Here is an 18,730-nt window from a genome sequence, read left to right as displayed (position 1 = left end):
TCCCACTCTAACCTCTTTTTTTTTTTTTTTTTGTCCTTCCTAGTTATGGGGTTTAAATAAATTGGAATATATAATGTACTTAAAGCATTACCTGGCATTAAAATGTTAAGCTATTGTTATTTTTATCCTTATTATAATCTGTTATGTGCTTTCATAATTCTTGGTACTTTTCCATGAAGGCATTTCTCACAATTTGAAGTTATATACTTGCATAGTAATTTTGTTAAATGCCTTACTGCATCGCTAGATAAAGATCCCTGAGGGTCGTACCTCTGTTGGTTTTGTTTATTATTGGATCCTCAGCACCTAGAATATTCTAGACACTGAATAAATATTTGTTGAATGAATGAATGAATTTATAAGAGATTTCTAGCCTAAAATTTTCCTAAAATAAGTATAATTAATATACTACACACTGAATAAATATTTGTTGAATGAATGAAAAACTTAGATTACTAGCCTAAAATTTTTCTAAAATAAGTGTAAGTAAAATCCTTTCCAGGACTGGGGAGACAGCTAATATGGCCCATTATTTTATGTATAATTGCATGACTCAAAGCCTACCAGCATGAGTTAACTACAAGCTAAATGAATGGTGTGATTGTTCAGGTAATGAGATTGATATTATATGACTTGTGGAAATTAACCACTTTGTGTCATAGTTATAATGTGTATCTAATAGAGATATTCAGTGTTTTTTATGCATAACTACTTAAGAATGACTATTTAAATACTGTTGCCTGCTTACCATATAAACAGTTGGTTTCGGGTAATTGGTGCCAAACTAACTTTTCTTTTTAATGTTTATTTTTTTGAGAGAGAGAGAGGGAGGGGCAGAAAAAGAGGGGTCAGAGGATCCAAAGCAGGCTCTGTGCTGATAGCAGCAAGCCAGATGTGGGGAACCGTGAGATCATGACCTGAGCTCAACCGACTGAGCTACCCAGATGCCCCAAACTACTTTTTTTTTTTTTTTTTTTGAAAAAGAGAGCCATTGAGTCTGTTTATTGAGAATGTGCTCAGCCAAAAAGAATTAAAAATATGTAGTTGGCATAAAGAAAGCTATTTATTCCTTTTAATGTAGCAAGGATATATACATTCAATTTTTCTAATAATTAGGCTAAGCAGTTTAAAGACTTAGAAGGAGGGGTTTCTAAGGCACAGTGCTTTTTGACAACATTTAAAACTGGAATCACATTTTTTATGAGATGATTATTTTTTTGGTTTTAGCAGTATTGGGTTGACCTATCGAAGCCTTTCAAATTAATAGATGGAAGCTGCTTGTGAGCCCAGTGTGGCCACATCAAACAATTGTGTACATCTAGAGGATGTTTTTGAAGCAGGGAAGAGGAAAAATGGGAGTAAGGAAACCAGATAAGAGATTTTTATAGTGGTTCCAGTGAGAGACATTGGGAGAAGAACACAGGAGTGGATTTGACATGTGTTTAGGAATTAAGATCAGTGGGAAAAAGTGAATGAAAATGCAGAACAAGGAGTTAGTAGTGTCTAGCTCAGGTGAGTATCTGGATACTGGTGTGACCGACTGAGGTAGAGATGAAGGCTTGGAGGAAAGATGATGATTTCATTTTGAACTTGATGATTAGTGCCTTCTATAAATTATAAGCAAAGATGCCTAGTAGCAATTGAAGCCATGAATATGAAGCTCTGGGATGGTGATCCAAGATGGAGATGTATTTGGGGGAATTCACAGCAAGAGATGGATGTCACTGAAAACTGAATGTGGATGAGATCACCCAAGGAGAATCTGGAGAGAAAAAGGACAGAGAATCTCTGGAGGGAAGGGCAGAGAAGGGAGCACCCTTGAAAAAGGAGACTGGAAGGAGGAATCTGAGAAATAAAGAGATACGAAAATGTGTTAGAGGGGCGCCTAGGTAGCTCAGTAGGTTGAGTGTCTGACTCTTGATCAGGTTGTGATCTCATAGTTTTGTGAGTTCGAGCCCGCGTCAGGCTCTGTGCTGACAGTGCGGAGCCTGCTTGCGATTCTCCCTCTCTGCCCCTCCCCTGCTTGTGCTCTCTCAAAAAAATAAACTGAAAAAAAAGTAAGTGTGTAAGAAATAAGTGTGCAATGTCCTAGACACTGTTTCAGTAAAATAATACAAAAGAAGACAGATTTTAGATGTTTGAGGAATAAAGTCAGAGAGGAAGAAGGGGAGGTAACGAGAATAAACACTCTTTAGAATAAAGTTTTGATCCCTTGGGGAAGAGAGTGGATAGCTGCCAGAGGGATACATGCCATAAAGAGAGATCTGGAGTTTTGTTTTTTGTGTTTTGAGGTTTTGAAAAACTTAATCACTTTTATAGGCTTGATGGAAGGATCCAGGAGAAGAATTTGAATATGCAGGGGAGAGAGAGAGAGAGAAAGAGAGAGAGAGAAGGCAGATACATCAGGTTCCCAGAGGTGAGGGAAGAAAATGGAGTTGATGCCCAGAGGGAGGAATTACAAACAGAAGAATGGCAATTTATTTTTGTATCACAAATGCCTTTTTCTTTAGTCTCAGAGATACTGATGAGACTTGGTCTTCATTTTGCCAGCATGTTGAATTTTCAAAACGGACCAGAAAGTTAGAAATGTTAAAATATAAAGGTGTCTAGGGGGATTTAAAAAAATTTTATACTTGCTTGAGGCCTTACTAAGAACCAGAGTGAGATCATTCAGTTAGGTGTCTGCCTCTTGATTTTTCAGCTCAGGTCTTAATCTGCTGGTTCATGAGTGGGACCCCCGAGTTGGGCTCTGCACTGGTAGCACAGAGGCTGTTGGGATTCTCTCTCTCTCTGCCCCTCCCCCTCTCTCTTTCTGTCTTTCTCAGAATAAATGAATAAACTTAAAAAAAAAATACCCTTACTTGATTGATATGTTAACTTAGCTTCTTGTGGTCATCATTTCCCAGTATATATGTATATTGAATAATCACATTGTACAAAATGTTGTATGTCAGTGTCAATGCAACAAAGCTGTGGAGGAAAGTAGATGAGTGGTTCCCTAGGGCTGGAGGAGGGAGGGCGTGGGTAGATTAGGGAGTGATAAGTAAAGGATAATGAGATTCCACTTTGGGATGATGAAAATATTCTAAAATTGATTATGAGGATGATTGCAAACTCTGAATGTACTAAAAACCATTGAATTGTACTCTTTAAAGTGAGTGAATAGAATGGTATGTAAATTACATGCTTTGTGATTATACCTCAATAAAGCTGTTCTTCCACACTTTCCCCGAAAGAAATACCCTTACTGAGTCAAATGATGCATTCATTTAGCTTTTAGCTCTTGGAATTTGCTGACTCCAGAGTTTTAGCATATTTGACCTATAGTGCAAAGTTAGTTCAATATTCATCATAAAAACTTAAGGGTTTCAGAGACTAATGCATCTGGGGTAAAAAGCAGGGAGCTACTCAAAAAAAAAAAAAAGATTCAGAGGGATTGTATTGTTTGACACTCAAGTGCTTAAGTGGTTGGAGGGAAATACTCAAGGAAAAAGAATGATTATCTTTATTAAACTCAATAATCATAGCATTTATAAAAAGTCTTAAGAGCCTTCACTTATTGGCTTATTTGATCTTCATAGAAATCTTTTAATAGAGGAGGATCAGACTGTTGTCTCTAAAGATAATGCCACTAAAATATTGGACACCATTTGGAATTATAGCAAATAAAAAAATTATAAAAAGTATAATTTGGAAACTTCTTACATTTCTGGTTACTGTGTTTAAAGACCTAATATAATTGGAGAAAAAATATGTATAAGTTTAGTTGAACAAGTATTATTTTAATGCTGAGTCTGCCATTCACTTCCTTAAGGGATCTTTCAAAGAGTATGACCTATTGCTAGCCCTTGATGAGTTCCTAGTGTAGAAGGGGAGAAAAATTGTGAACAAGTGGCTATATTACTGTGGGATAAAAGTAACAGCAGAGGTCTGCAGTGTACAGAAGTTGCAGAGAAAATGATTGTAGCAACTACCCAAAGGATGTACTCATGGAACAAAACTGTAAGTGATTGAGGCAAGAAATTTTGCAGGGATTAGGATGCCTGGATGCCTGGTTAGGCATCCGACTTGAGTTCAGGTCATGATCTCATGGTCTGTGAGTTCGAGCCCCAGGTTGGGCTCTGTGCTGTCAGTTCAGAGCCTGGAGCCTGCTTTGGATTCTGTGTCTCCCTCTCTCTCTGCCCCTCCCCCACTCATGCTCTGTCTCTCTATCAAAAAATGAATAAACATTAAAAAAAATTTTTTAAAGAAATTTTGCAGGGACTAATTAATTCATTAGCCACACAAATCAAATTTGTATTTTTTGACTATCATTCTGGAGGTAACTCTGCTGGTCCAAGAGGTACCACCTAAGGGGTGCCTACAGTACTTCCAGGCAGGAGATGATAGGGTCCTGGATCAAAGAGAGGACTTTTAGGGATGGAGAGAAATCAGATAGAGAGATGAGATAAAACATACTGAATCAGGTACTTGATTTTTTTTTTTGGAGTAATAGAAGAAGTCAAATAGATAGGGCTGAAGGAACAACTACTTTATGAAGAAAAATTAAGCTGTATTAGATATTTCAGTGTAGAGTGGTAAAGACTGAAAATTAAGATAAATATCCCACTTTGAAGTATGTAAGTTGAATATACTCTGGATTATGAATTACAACCAGAATTAAAACTCACCCCTTCATACATGAAAAAGGTAAATATGGGATCAGTAAGAGAAATTAATGCTTCATAAATCAGGCATTAAATTTATGGAAACAGGTCCTAATTCCCTCTCTGAATGTATTCAACAAAAGTTTAGTTACTTATAGAAAGATAAGCTTACATTGTTACCGAGAAATGGGGCTATTCTATTGCAAACCTGATAACTTTGAAGATAAATATCTATTTCCTGATTGTTCAGTAGGTGGACCATAGGTCTGATACAGAAAATGTTTGTAAGTAGATTAACATCCTAGAAAGTGATTATAGAGGCGAGTAAAAAGAAAAACTATATTGATATTTAGAGTTCGATGTTCTTGATAGTGGTTCTCAAAAATTTGTCTCTTTATGCTCTTAAAACTCATTGAAGACCCCAAAGAGCATTTATTTATGTAGGTTATATCTATTGAGACATCTTATTAGATATTAAAACTGTGAAATTTAAGAAATTTCATTAATTTAAAAATGAAAGCACTGATCTATTACATATTAACATCTCACATTTAATGAAGCATAACTGTTTTCCAAAGCAGAAAATGTTGAGGGGGTAGCATTGTTTTGCATTTGTGCAAATCTCTTTAATTAATTTGATAGTAGACAGCTGGATTCTCACACAGATCTCCTTCTGCACTGAGTCTGTTGCAATATCATCCCTTGATATTCTGGAAAACACTGTATACTCTAGAAATAAGAGTACAAGAGACAGATGATGGTGGTCATGAAAATAGTTTTGACTTTTTCAGTTATCCACTGACAATAGCAGTTTCAGAATCATTCTTGAGGAAGCAGAAATTTTTTGTTATATACACACATAAAGTATTACTCTACCCCCACTCTGTTTTTTGGAAGTAGATGTTCCTAAGAATATTTTCACCATTATTCACTGGCTTCGTGTTTTACCTCTCAAGTGTTGTAATCTGTTTACAGATTGATGCAGAATTTGTAGTCTTCCATCACTTTTTACCCTTTCCAGTCTAATGAAGGATAAGTCATGTAGACCTTATTCCCTCTGCTTTTCTTCATAACTTCTCACTTTGTTGATAAACTATAAAGGCTTATCTATTTTTTTGAACTGGAGTCTGTGGAGGGGGAGTAAGACCATCATTGAGGCCCTCCCTTTATTTATGCCCTAGAATATAGTAAAGGGAAGGAAAACCACACTGTTACCTGGAGTCTGGACTCTATCAAAGTATAAAACCATGGAGACAGATGACCAGCTTCTGGAGGCTTGCTTAGAATGACAAAGAATTATCTCTAGAAATATCAACACTTAGAGATTTATCTCCACTTGGGAAGAGATATGAGGCTAAAAATAGCCTCTTGAGTCTCTCTACCTTTTATTCATCAAGCACACATACCATTTGCTTTATTTCTCTCCTTTCTCATTCAGCTCCATCGATACCAACCTCATTTGACTCCAAACACACAGTGACCTGTCTGTGTCCAATGAGAACCAAGTTTTGTTTCCATTAAGATATCTGTAGGGCCTCACCATTCTTACAGCCACACCCAATTCTGTCCTTCCTATTTAAGCAGCCTGTTGGTGTTTTGACTTGAGGCTCTCCTTTTTTCACTCTATCCTGTGTAGCAGTGCCTGATTGATTTTCCTCAAACTCTATTATCAGGATTTGTCCTTTGCTCAAAAATTTTCAGTGTTGTCTTCATTTGTGCCATGGTATAAATCTTCTTTATCTGTAGTCACCCTCTACTTTTCCTTGAACACTTAATCTGAAATATTCTACAGTAGTTAGTCTTGGCTGTTTCCTTACAATCCTGTGAACACAGGGTACACATTTCTTACTTCTGTGCTTGCTTTCATGTTCTTCCTTTTACCTGGAATGTCTTTATTTTCCCCCTCCAATCTGAAATGAGTCTTCAAAACTTAATCTAAAACAAATCCCTACAAATAGTTTTTGCCTATCTGGTCTGTCTTTTTTGATTTCCCTCTTCTCTGAAATACAGTAGTATTGCAAGTTTGTACCACACAATTTGGTATGTGATTACATATCATTATTAAGTGTTTGTTTTTGCTGTGGTTATATTTTTTCTCCAGATAGGTTGCAAGTTTCTTGAGAATCTCATCCTGGAAAGACCAGATTCCCTGAGCTAGGCAACTGCCAGTGTTTTTTCCAAAATTATTCCCTAAATTTTCTTTGAGCTAGTTGTGTTGGTCTTATGTCTGGGCAGGAGTTCAAGTCTGATACATAATATCTAGCATGATGTTATTTCCAAGTACTGTACAGTATAATAGTGAATGTACTTACTCTAAATTTGTCAAACTTTGTCTTATAGCTATTTCTGCATTTGAAGTGCAGCCAGTTTCTACTGAGGTCCATGAAGGTGGAGTTGCTAGATTTGCATGCAAGATTTCTTCAAACCCTCCTGCAGTCATAACATGGGAATTCAATCGGACAACCCTACCTGTAACTTTGGATAGGTAAATTCAGCTTTTGTCTTTGGAGATGATACAGGAGTAATGAAGATGTCATGAGACTTGTATGGGGAAAGACCATTACGGAGTTCATTTTCAATTACAGTAGCAATTACCAACTTCTTAAATACATTTCAGACTGAGGCAAAGAATTAGATCATCAGTCTCTGACACATGGAAAATAAGTTCTGTTTTTTGGCTTAGGTCATAATTCACATAACCTATCTTACTGCTTTGTTGCTTTCCTCAAACATCTTTTCCAACCAAAAGACCACTGGTTTATAGCTCAAGGTTTTAGGAAACTAAATTAGACCTTCACTGCTGCCAATAGCAATACTACTGTAAGGGTCTCCTATGTATGCCCTGATAGCTGCCCACTTCTGTCTCCACCTTCCACTTCCCTGTCTCCACTACACACACACACACATGTATGCACATGTGCACACATACTAGTGCTCTGAAGGTAGTTGAGGTTTAAGGGTCAAGAACTTAGTAGCAACTTCAAAAAGTTTGATTCCTGTCCTAATGAGTAGCAGTATTCCAAAGTAGATAAAGATCGCTTGCTAAAATGGTAGGGTATTGAGTTGAAAGAAATTATTCAAGACAGTTTTTTCTTAAATTTACATTCAGATGTACCTTGGAGAATGCATGTATATTTATAGGTAAGAAATCAAGATTTGAAAAAATTGTACTAAGCGTTAGACCATCAGTTATATAAGCTATAATGTCAAATGTAACTCTGTGTAAAGTTAGACTGATAGATTTCACAGACCACATACCGCATGATTATTTATGCTTTTAGAGAACTGTAGTGTCCCAAATGAAGACAATAGAATCAAGCTAATATTTTTAAGGGTCTTGAAACTATTGCATCTGGTACTTTAAAAAGGTTGAATATATTAAATCTTAATCATAGAATACATGTTAAGAGATAAATTCTACAAAGAATTTAATCATCTTTCTTCTCATAACAGGATAACAGCCCTACCAACAGGAGTATTGCAGATCTATGATGTTGGCCAAAGGGATGCTGGAAATTATCGTTGTGTTGCTGCTACTGTGGCCCATAGACGTAAAAGTATGGAGGCCTCTCTAACAGTGATTCCAGGTACAGCACAGAAGTTATTTCAGATTTATTGACCCAGCTATTAATTTTCCTTCTCTGGCTGTAATAGTATGCCATAAAGTAGTACTTTAATTTCATTTAGGTTATTGTAGTTTAGTTGGAAATTGTCATTTTTACCCCTATTAGGCACCTCTTCTTTCACAGTAGTGCTTGGTTTATGTTATATCAACATCTTTAAGAAAGAATGAATATTTGTTCTGTAAATATTTCACTTTTGTTTTTAAAATGTAAAATGCAAAAAAGATAAAAACAGTTATCCATTTCCACAAAAATTGTCCATTTTCAATAAAGATGTATTTGTTTCCAGTTTGGCTTTTTTTTGTTGATTTAAGAAAAATTATAATTTGCATTTGTAAAAATAATACATATTATAAAGAGTATTGTCTATAAGAGTACAAATTAAAAAGTTTTACATTAAACAGTGTAAAAAAGTACGAAGATAGAAGTTAAAAATATCCCCCCAAAATATCCCCCCAATTCTAGTATCCAGAAATAACCATTGTTAATATTAAATAAACATAATTTTATATATTTTGTCATACATGAACATAGTTAGAAGGGAAACTAGCTGAAGAGATGAATATGAAAAAAATGTATTTTATTGAAATGGAATTATACACAGATGCTAGTTTTTTATTTTAAAATAATTTAAGTTTACATGAATATAGTGGAAGAAAATCTGTATGAACATTATTGAACTTCATATGAATGTTAACTTTCCACAGATTCCTAAAAGATACTTGAAGGTTAAAAAAATTCCTTTGGAAGGGGCACCTAGGTGGCTCAGTCGGTTAAGCATCTGACTTTGGCTTAGGTCATGATCTCACTCTTCATGAGTTCAAGTCCTGCATTGGGCTCTGTGCTGACAGTTCAGAGCCTGGAGCCTGCTTCAGATTCTGTGTCTCCCTCTCTCTCCCCCCCTCCCCCACTCACAGTCTGTCTGTCTCTCTCAAAAATAAACATTAAAAAAAATTTTTAAAGATCTCTTTGGAAAACATTAAGAAACTGAAATTATATTTTTAATGCTATGTTTTAATATCACATAGTATCTGTTAGCTACCTGGTATGAAAGATTAAAGACAAAAGCACTCTCATACTTCTCCCCACTGTCACATAAATTCTTAGCAAGATTAGCGAAAGGATTAAATGAATGTTTGGACCTGAATTTAAAAGTGAATGATCTGGAAACAACCTAAATGTCTATCAGCTGAAGGATGGATAAATAAAATGTGATGTATCTATATGATTAAATCTTACTCTATTATTATTACTCAATAAAAAGAAATTAAATACTAGTACATGTTGCAACATGGATGAATCTTGAAAACATTTTGCTAAGTAAAAAGAAACCAGTCACAAAAAGACCATATAATATATGGTTCCTTTGTTATGAAATGTCTGGAATAGGCAAATCCAAAGAGACAGAAAGATTAGTGGTTGCTAGGCTGTGGGGAGAGGAGATTGCTAATGGGTATGGTGTTTCTTTTTGGGGTGATGGAAATGTTCTAAAATTGACTGTGGTAATAGTTCCCAACTCCGAAAATACTGAAAATCATTGAATCAGTTAAAGTGGTGTATTATTTGTTAAGTGAGTGATATCTCAATCAATTTATTTTTTAAAAAGTGAATAACTTAAGAATAGATAGTTTAACTTGTTTCACTTGTTATATCTTATTTATAATTTACTTTTATATTGTGCCTTTTCCTCCCCAAAGTTGAAGAGTCTAATTCCTTCTACACACCAACCATTATAGCAGGCCCACAGAACATAACAACGTCTCTTCATCAGACTGTTGTTTTGGAATGCGTGGCCACGGGAAATCCTAAACCAATCATTTCTTGGAGCCGCCTTGGTAAGTTTTCTCAAGGAAAAAAAGACTTTAAACTTTGTTCATGCTAATGAAACTGATAAAATGTTTATTTTATATACCAAACACATGTTTAGCATTTAAGTGACTTTTATCTTTTTGGCATTTCAGTGTGTAGAGAAAAGGTTTTTGTATAGCACATTTTATACTTTTTATGATATGGTTAGATAGTGATCTTTTGATGTAATTTTAGATCATATGTTACATTGGTTTAACTAAAATATTGTCTTGTAAATAGATCATAAGTCCATTGATGTCTTTAACACTCGGGTACTTGGAAATGGTAATCTCATGATATCTGATGTCAGACTGCAACATGCTGGAGTGTACGTTTGTCGGGCCACAACCCCAGGCACACGCAACTTTACTGTTGCTATGGCAACTTTAACTGTATTAGGTATGTCTTTTTGCATTCTGCAATCAGGAGAATCTTGTATTTTAGAAGTTGTTGTTCTATCTCATTGATAGCTTACTTCTTCCTTTCTTGAGTTTTGTAGCATTGATATGAAGGTTTATATGAACTATTGTAATCCAATAATGAATTTTAGGAGACATAGCTCTGTGTTAAAATGTTAGCTATCATTCTGAAGTCATCATCCTGTTTGCTTGCATACCATTATGTTCCTTCGTGTTTAAGGTTCCCTTTTATCTCTTTCTTACCTACCCACATATCCATTCACCAGCCTAAAATTTTAATCTGTTGATTGTATGCATTTGCAAGTGACTATATATTTGGGCATAGTTAAGAAGGATTATAGTATACATATTTTTAGTGTGTTTACACAGAGGGTCTCAATAGGGAAAAAGTGTACATCTACATGAGCACTGCTGAGAGAAGGCATCTGGATAGATGTATGTAGAGTGTAGATAAGAAGCTGCAAATGTCAAATATTTTCAAGGATGGGATTTGGGCTATTTGCTGTACTCTTCCTTAACCCTTGGTATCATTGGAACACAGAATTTTTTTTCTTTTCTTTTTTCTTTAAAAATAGCTCCTCCTTCATTTGTTGAATGGCCAGAAAGTTTAACAAGGCCTCGAGCTGGCACTGCTCGATTTGTATGTCAAGCAGAAGGAATCCCCTCACCCAAAATGTCATGGTTGAAAAATGGGAGGAAGATACATTCAAATGGTAGAATTAAAATGTACAACAGGTAAGCTATGTCACTTTGCTACTATTTTAGTTAAGATATAATGGCTTTAGTATTTTTTATGTGAAATGATTGTAATATCAAATATTTAAATTACCTTGGTATTTTAAACTAAAAATAAAATAAATAAGAAATTAAGATGATAACACCAGCATGCCATATATCCTTTTGTACTTTATATGTGGATTATGGAAGTGATAGATTATAATGAAATAAGTGTTGGACAGTTGCTCAGACCTGGGTTCTAGTCTTGGTAAGCCATTAGCTAATAAGTTAATAGCAAGTATATTAACCCTTTGGGGGTCTCTTTTCCTTCTCCCCAAAAATGAGAAAATTAGAAGGAAATAACAATCTCCAGGAGTTTTTCCACAGCTCAAACTTAATGATTTTAAGAACTCATTTTTTTATTAGTGTAAATATGAATCTTCTAATAACATTGTGATATATTTAACAAAACTTTAAAATTCTGGTTGATTTCAATTTTATGTAACATTGCAATATTATATAATATATATAATTATATATAATATATAATATTAATTATATATAATATTATATATTAGATGCTATTACAGAATAATATACTTCCTTAATAAAAACCAAATTTTAAAAGAGATTAGTCTATCACCTAAAACAAATGGGGTTTGGATATCACTATTACTTATTTAGGTAGACTCAGAAAATGAGAGTGATTTTAAGCAACTCGTAGGTGTTTTTGGTAGAGTTGATTACAGACTCAGTTTTTTGTTCTTAGTAACTTCTGTCATTTAAAATGAGAGTGAACTTAGCAAAGGTTTAACTTTAGTTTTACATCATTCTTAGAATTTTTCATAAAAATATTTTTTCCTTTCCTCAGTAAATTGGTAATTAACCAGATTATTCCTGAAGATGATGCCATTTATCAGTGCATGGCTGAAAACAGCCAAGGATCTATTTTATCTAGAGCCAGACTGACCGTAGTAATGTCAGAAGACAGACCCAGTGCTCCCTACAATGTGCATGCTGAAACCATGTCAAGTTCAGCCATCCTTTTAGCTTGGGAGAGGCCACTGTATAATTCAGACAAAGTCATCGCTTATTCTGTGCACTATATGAAAGCAGAAGGTAAGCAATGTGAGGAGTTTATTTTCAAGTGGAACTGGGCATCAGTAATTTGTTTTCAGTGTGAATGACATCTTACATAATTCAGAAAATACTTTTGAAGTTCTATGGCATTTATCTCTTTTATTAAATCATCACTCTATCACCTGCATATCAATTTTTGCTAATTTTTTTGTTATTGTATACTTTGTGTATGTAAGTATAGTTTAAGGTTTTTATGTCTAGAAATAAGTACCAGCTCTGCCTGCTAAACATTACAGTGGACTAATTAATTTCATTCCAGCGAAGATATAAATTCTTTAACACTTAATATACCAGTTCAAGTATGCAGTTACATAGGAACAATGGTGTAATTGCTTCATAAAATACTATGGTGAATTATGGTCACTATAGCATGTTATTTTTAAGGGGGGAAATAAACATTTCAAATCCCCACAAGTTGATTTTATATGTTTTGAAATTTTTCTGGAGTCACATAGAAAACTCTGAACAGGACACTGTCTATTGATATGTCCTATATTACATAAAAGTAGCAATCAAATCTGTCTCAAAATATTTAGTCAGAACTATTAACTCTTTTTTTTTTTTAATCTTTTTTATCCTACTCTTTTCTTTGGCAAAAAAAGGGAAATGAAAAGCTACTTACAAATCCTGGAGATTTCTCTACTGATTTCTCATAGAAACCATAAATATTAGTTGTACGTATAGTCTAGCTTTTATGCAATAGACATTAAAAACAAATTCCAACACCCAAAAATGATATGATAAAACTATCCATAGAAACAAGTGGTTTGTTGTTGTTTGTTTTTTTGTACTTTGAAGTAGTATTTTGAAAAGGAATATTTTGAATTTAAATCAGGATTTGTGGTAGCCAGAAGAATGAAAGTCTAACTGAGCATGTTGGAGTATGTTAATTCCCTTCTTAGCGATTTAGGAAGGTGAAAGGAATGCTGGTTTTGGTGGAGACCACTCTTGTTCGCTATTATAGTTGTTTCATTAGAGCCTCCACATGCGGCTCAGTGGTCTATTCAGAGACAGAACAAGGCTTTTTAATTCGAACTCAAGGACCTTGTTTGGTAGGTCAGAAATCGTACTATGCAGTTCCTAATTAACGAGCCATTAGCCTGTCTGTTGTGAAATGGCTGTAATCTTGTCTAATTAAAATGCTATCAAGTTAATTCAGAAATGTGGGAAAACTTAATAGTGGAATTTGCCTTCTGTTTTGTTTATAAATCCAGTGTGGGGAGAAGGGCCTTCGTCCTTAGAGAGTTTTGATGAAGTTGACATGCATTTACTGTGAACGGTTCACAAAGCTGCCAGCGCTCTTGTTCCACTTTACAGATTGGCTCTGTAGGAATTAAATCCCACAAAGACAAATTCTTTTCTATACCTTGCCATGCATATTTTATTAAGAATCGCTGAGAATTTTTTCCCCTTTGGGAAAAAAAAAGTTCATTGTGGAACAAAGTGTCTTGAAGCACATTCTGTGCCTCCTAGATCTTTTGCTTTCAGTATAAATAAAAAGAACAACTTGTGTCAGTCAAATTTAATAGAATCTCTAGGGCCAAAATGAGATCTTTTGCAGGGCAACTTTTGGCTTGGTTTGTTTTTAAAAAGAGCAGAGCCATTACATTCCTACTGTCTCTCCGAGATTCATGGTTAAAAGAAGAAAGCCATGAGTTTAACCAAGTAAAACTTCCACTGTTAGGAACTACAGTGTTCTGTAGTGTTAAGCTCTGTTGTGCTACTGCTGTACATTGTCTATGCTGTGGGTTTTGACTAGATACTCAGTGAAGTTTAGAAAAGATTAATTATTTTCAGTTTGATTTATTAGGGAAAAATTCAAACGACTGCTTTTAGAAATTAAGACCTTCCCATTCATATTTTTTTAAAGGGTCACAAAAGAAAACAGAGACAAGACTGGAGGACCAGGGAGGGAAAGTGGTCTTATTAATTTCATTTTGAATATTCATAATTTTTTCAAACACTGGTTCTTTAATTTAGGTTTAAATAATGAAGAGTATCAAGTAGTCATTGGAAATGACACAACTCATTATATTATTGATGACTTGGAACCTGCTAGCAATTACACTTTCTACATCGTGGCATATATGCCAATGGGAGCCAGCCAGATGTCTGACCACGTGACGCAGAATACTTTAGAGGACGGTAAGAAACCACGAGTCTAGAATGAACATTAATATGTTTAATCAGTTTCAACAAATAAATGTGTTTTGTTTTTTTTTTTAATTTTTTTTTTCAACGTTTATTTATTTTTGGGACAGAGAGAGACAGAGCATGAACGGGGGAGGGGCAGAGAGAAAGGGAGACACAGAATCGGAAACAGGCTCCAGGCTCTGAGCCATCAGCCCAGAGCCTGACGCGGGGCTCGAACTCACAGACCGCGAGATTGTGACCTGGCTGAAGTCGGACGCTTAACCGACTGCGCCATCCAGGCGCCCCTAAATGTGTTTTAAAGTAGAGAAAATATCCTCTTTTTGGTTAAAAAAATAACCAAAACAAGGGTGGCAACCAGCAGGCTAGTTTGCCATTTCAAATTTGACTGTCACTTTTTGACAGTAATAGGATATGCATAAAGAGCTTTTATAACTTACAATGCAGAACATAAATTTTGATAACAAAATTCTTGTGTTTCTTCAAGTTTCCCAGTTTAAATTGCAGTTTTTAAAATATTTTTTCACCATGGAAGTTTTCTTTAACTGAGTAGAACAAAATGTGAGATTTTCTAGGCATAAATAAATATATATAATGAGTAAATATATTGAGTGTATATAATGACAAGAGGTCAGAAGTCTTGGGTTTCTGAAACGGGTAGTTTATGAAATTTAGTAACTTATTAGTTAAAAAAGTTCTCGTAAAATCAGCAGTTAGTTTATTTTTAGATATACTATGTTAATTCTGCTTAGGGAGGAAAGTAATAGTAGTTCAGTTTGTTAACTGATCATGGGTTAGAAATTGAGTTGTAGTCCTTTTGAAGGCAGGCCTCCATATATTCTTACAATGGTGGGAAATCTCATCCGTTAGGAAAATCCTGAGACTGATTCTCTTCCTCTGATTCATCATCTCTCTCTTTAGCAGCTCTAGAAGGCCTTTTTGTACCATTCACTGTGAAAAGGGAATGATTTAACATACACCTAATTATACTGTTCTCCCTTTACAGGTGTTTCTCATCCTCACAAAATGGTCCACCTGTAATTTTCAAAACATTTTTTGTATTAATGATTTCCAAATCTTTTCCTTTGTTTATTTGGTCCCAGATCTCTTACATACATCTCTGTTAATGCCACTTGTTTAAATGTTTATAAATTCAGAGTATGACTAAATGAAAGCAATATTAGTGATCTGGGTGCTAAATTCCAAGTTCTGTTTTCACTTAAGAGTCTGTTTCATTTTAGAGTGAATCATAGTACTTATGACCTCTCTAGTTATCTCCTCCCATTTTACCTCTGACATGCATATCTAAGGTGAAACACAGGCTGGTGGGGGTGTTATCCTGGGGTTTGTGGAGGGTTTGGTGTATGAGGTATATTCCTCCCTATGTCTTTGAAGGAAAGGGGTTTAACCATAGTAAGCTACTTGTTAAAGCTTGTCAGTTCCAGTGAATGTTAAGGTCTCGAAGTTTTTCTCCTTTAAAGCTTTTCTTACTCTACAACTTTTTTATTTAATGAAATTTCATTTTGTTCTCTGGAAAAGATGAGACTTCTGACACTGGCTTTCACGTTTCTGCACGAGTTTCTGCCCATTTCATAAGCCCATGTATCTCAAACTGAAATGTGTGGGTCTCGTAGGGTACATAGCAGTGTAGCAGATGGAACTGACACTTGTAGAGGGCTTACCCCTGCCTATTGTAAAAACCTTCTCTCCATTATCTCATTTAATCCCTACATAACCCTGTCACAGAAAAACTGTTGTTATGTAGGAAATAGTAAAGTAGGGGGGATAGGAATGTGGGCTTTGTTCAGTCTGCCTGCATCTACTTCACTAACAACGTGTGTGACTTTGAGCAAGTGATTTGACTGCTTTGACCCTTAATTTCCTCAATATAAAGTAGAAATGATCAGAGTACTTCTTTGGTTTTTGTCAGAATTCATGAGTGCGTACACATCAAGGACTCAGAAATGCTTAATTGATTTTCTCTTTTCCACCTATTATTTCATTCATGCAACAAATAATCATTGAGTACCTACTGTGTGTTACTTAGTAGTGAACAAAGGAGACAAAAAATTGTCCCTGGTTTCATGGAGCTTACTTTCTGGTGGGAGAAGGGGCAGAGGAACAATAAACAAGATGAGGAGTGCCTGGGTGGCTCAGCCAGTTAAGCATCCTATTTCAGCTGAGGTCATGATCTCGCAGTTCAAGCCCCACATGGGGCCCTCTGCTGACAGCATAGAGCCTGCCTCAGATCCTCTGTCTCCCTCTCTCTGCCCCTTCCCCACTAGCTTGTGTGTGTGCTCTCTCTCTCTCTGTCTCTCTCTCTGTCAAATAAACATTCAAAAAAAACACCCCAAAATAAACAAGATGAACAATCCATTATATAATTATATGCTATGTTGGATATTGATAACTATCTAAGAGAAGGAGAAAAAAGCAGAAGAGGGGAGTATGAAATGTTGGGAGGGTTTGAGATGAGGCAGAGTCACCCAAGAAGGGCTTACTGAATAGATGACATTTGAATGAAAACCTGAAGGAAATGAAAATGAGGGAGTTGGCTAGGCAGATGAATGGGGGAAGTGCACTCTAGACAGAAGCAATGGAAATTGCTAAGGGCTGGAGTGGAGGGAACAAGTGGAAAGCACTAGGAGATTGAGGCACAGAATTAATCAGAAGCCAACTGTATGAGTAGATAGGACTTTGTATGAAGTTACAGTGGGGACTTGGGCTTTTACTATTAGTGACATTTTGTTTTCTTTGGTTCTCTATTCTTGACCATCCTTCATTATTTTTCCTTCTTTTTTCTGGTTTGTGATCTCTATTCAACTGAAAACCTTGACCACTAGGGCTGAAAGTATCTCTCCTTTGTTATGTTAGGTCTTGCTCTTAAGAGAATTCAGTGAATACTGGTGGGCTGATTGACAAAAATGATTCTAAATATTCATAAGCAACCTGTCTTCTTGTATGACTAGTTCCCTTGAGACCTCCTGAAATTAGTTTGACAAGTCGAAGTCCTACTGACATCCTCATCTCCTGGCTGCCGATCCCAGCCAAGTATCGGCGGGGCCAAGTGGTCCTGTATCGCCTGTCCTTCCGCCTCAGTACTGAGAATTCCATCCAAGTTCTGGAGCTCCCAGGGACCACACATGAGTACCTTCTGGAGGGCTTGAAACCTGATAGTGTCTACCTGGTGCGGATCACTGCTGCCACCAGAGTGGGGCTGGGAGAGTCGTCAGTGTGGACTTCACATCGGACACCCAAAGCCACAAGTGTGAAAGGTAAATTTCTAGAAACTATTGAGGAAAAATAACACAGTATTTTTGGTCTTTTTAAATCTAACTTATGTTTAGGGGAGCCTGGGTGGCTCAGTTGGTTAAGCATCTGACTTCAGCTCAGGTCATGATCTCGTGGTTCGTGAGTTTGAGTTCTGCATTCGGCACTGTGCTGACAGCTCAGAGCCTGGAACATGCTTCGGATTCTGTCTCTCTCTCTCTGCCCCTCCCCCACTCTTATTCTGTCTCTCTTTCTCTCTCAAAAATAAATATTTTAAAAATATTTTTTTAATCTTTAAAAAAAATAAAATAAATCTAAGTTATGTTTAAATTGTGTTTTATGTTTTATGTTTAAATATGTGTTTTATGTTTAAATTGTATTTAAATTGTGTTTCATTTATGAATAAAAATATTCCATAGATCATGGATGTAACTGAAAATAATTTTAAACTTTTTGTTGAGTAGTCCCATTTTGCTAAAGCTCAGTAGCATGTGAAACTTTTGGTTACTCTGTTAGTTTGCTTAGCAGAGTCTTCATAAATGGGTGGTGGGTCCAAATCAAACTGAATTACCAAAAGTTAAATATTAATAGAGACCTAATTAATATTATTACCATTTTTTTAAATCATCATTTTAATAGAAAGACCGTAAGGCTAGAAAGTTCTACACCCTGTTTGTTTAATAACGTGAAGTGTAAGGTGACTGACGTTTTTGTTGTTCATTGATTAATTTGGTCTCCAAGTTTAATACCAGTGTGGAATTTTGAAAGTTAAAATGTGGGGCGCCTGGGTGGCGCAGTCGGTTGAACGTCCGACTTCAGCCAGGTCACGATCTCGCGGTCCGTGAGTTCGAGCCCCGCGTCAGGCTCTGGGCTGATGGCTCGGAGCCTGGAGCCTGTTTCCGATTCTGTGTCTCCC

The 18,730-nt window shown here is 35.8% G+C and overlaps 1 protein-coding gene across 3 annotated transcripts in view; it reads left to right on the top strand.

Moving 5' to 3' along the window:
* PRTG (protogenin) overlaps positions 1 to 18,730 on the top strand; it is a 142,003-nt gene that overhangs the window by 54,237 nt on the left and 69,036 nt on the right. For all 3 annotated transcript variants that reach the window (XM_040492761.1, XM_040492762.1, XM_040492760.1), the window contains exons 3-10: positions 6,987 to 7,131; positions 8,100 to 8,233; positions 9,967 to 10,104; positions 10,358 to 10,516; positions 11,112 to 11,271; positions 12,125 to 12,372; positions 14,374 to 14,538; positions 17,514 to 17,819. In XM_040492761.1, the coding sequence (XP_040348695.1) occupies positions 6,987 to 7,131; positions 8,100 to 8,233; positions 9,967 to 10,104; positions 10,358 to 10,516; positions 11,112 to 11,271; positions 12,125 to 12,372; positions 14,374 to 14,538; positions 17,514 to 17,819 (1,455 nt within the window). The remainder of the gene's footprint in view (positions 1 to 6,986; positions 7,132 to 8,099; positions 8,234 to 9,966; positions 10,105 to 10,357; positions 10,517 to 11,111; positions 11,272 to 12,124; positions 12,373 to 14,373; positions 14,539 to 17,513; positions 17,820 to 18,730) is intronic.

This window comes from Herpailurus yagouaroundi, unplaced genomic scaffold, assembly GCF_014898765.1.
Source record: "Herpailurus yagouaroundi ecotype Mexico unplaced genomic scaffold, PumYag 184, whole genome shotgun sequence".
In the NCBI taxonomy this organism is placed as follows: Eukaryota; Metazoa; Chordata; class Mammalia; order Carnivora; family Felidae; genus Herpailurus; species Herpailurus yagouaroundi.
This window is presented reverse-complemented; position numbering and strand designations above follow the sequence as displayed.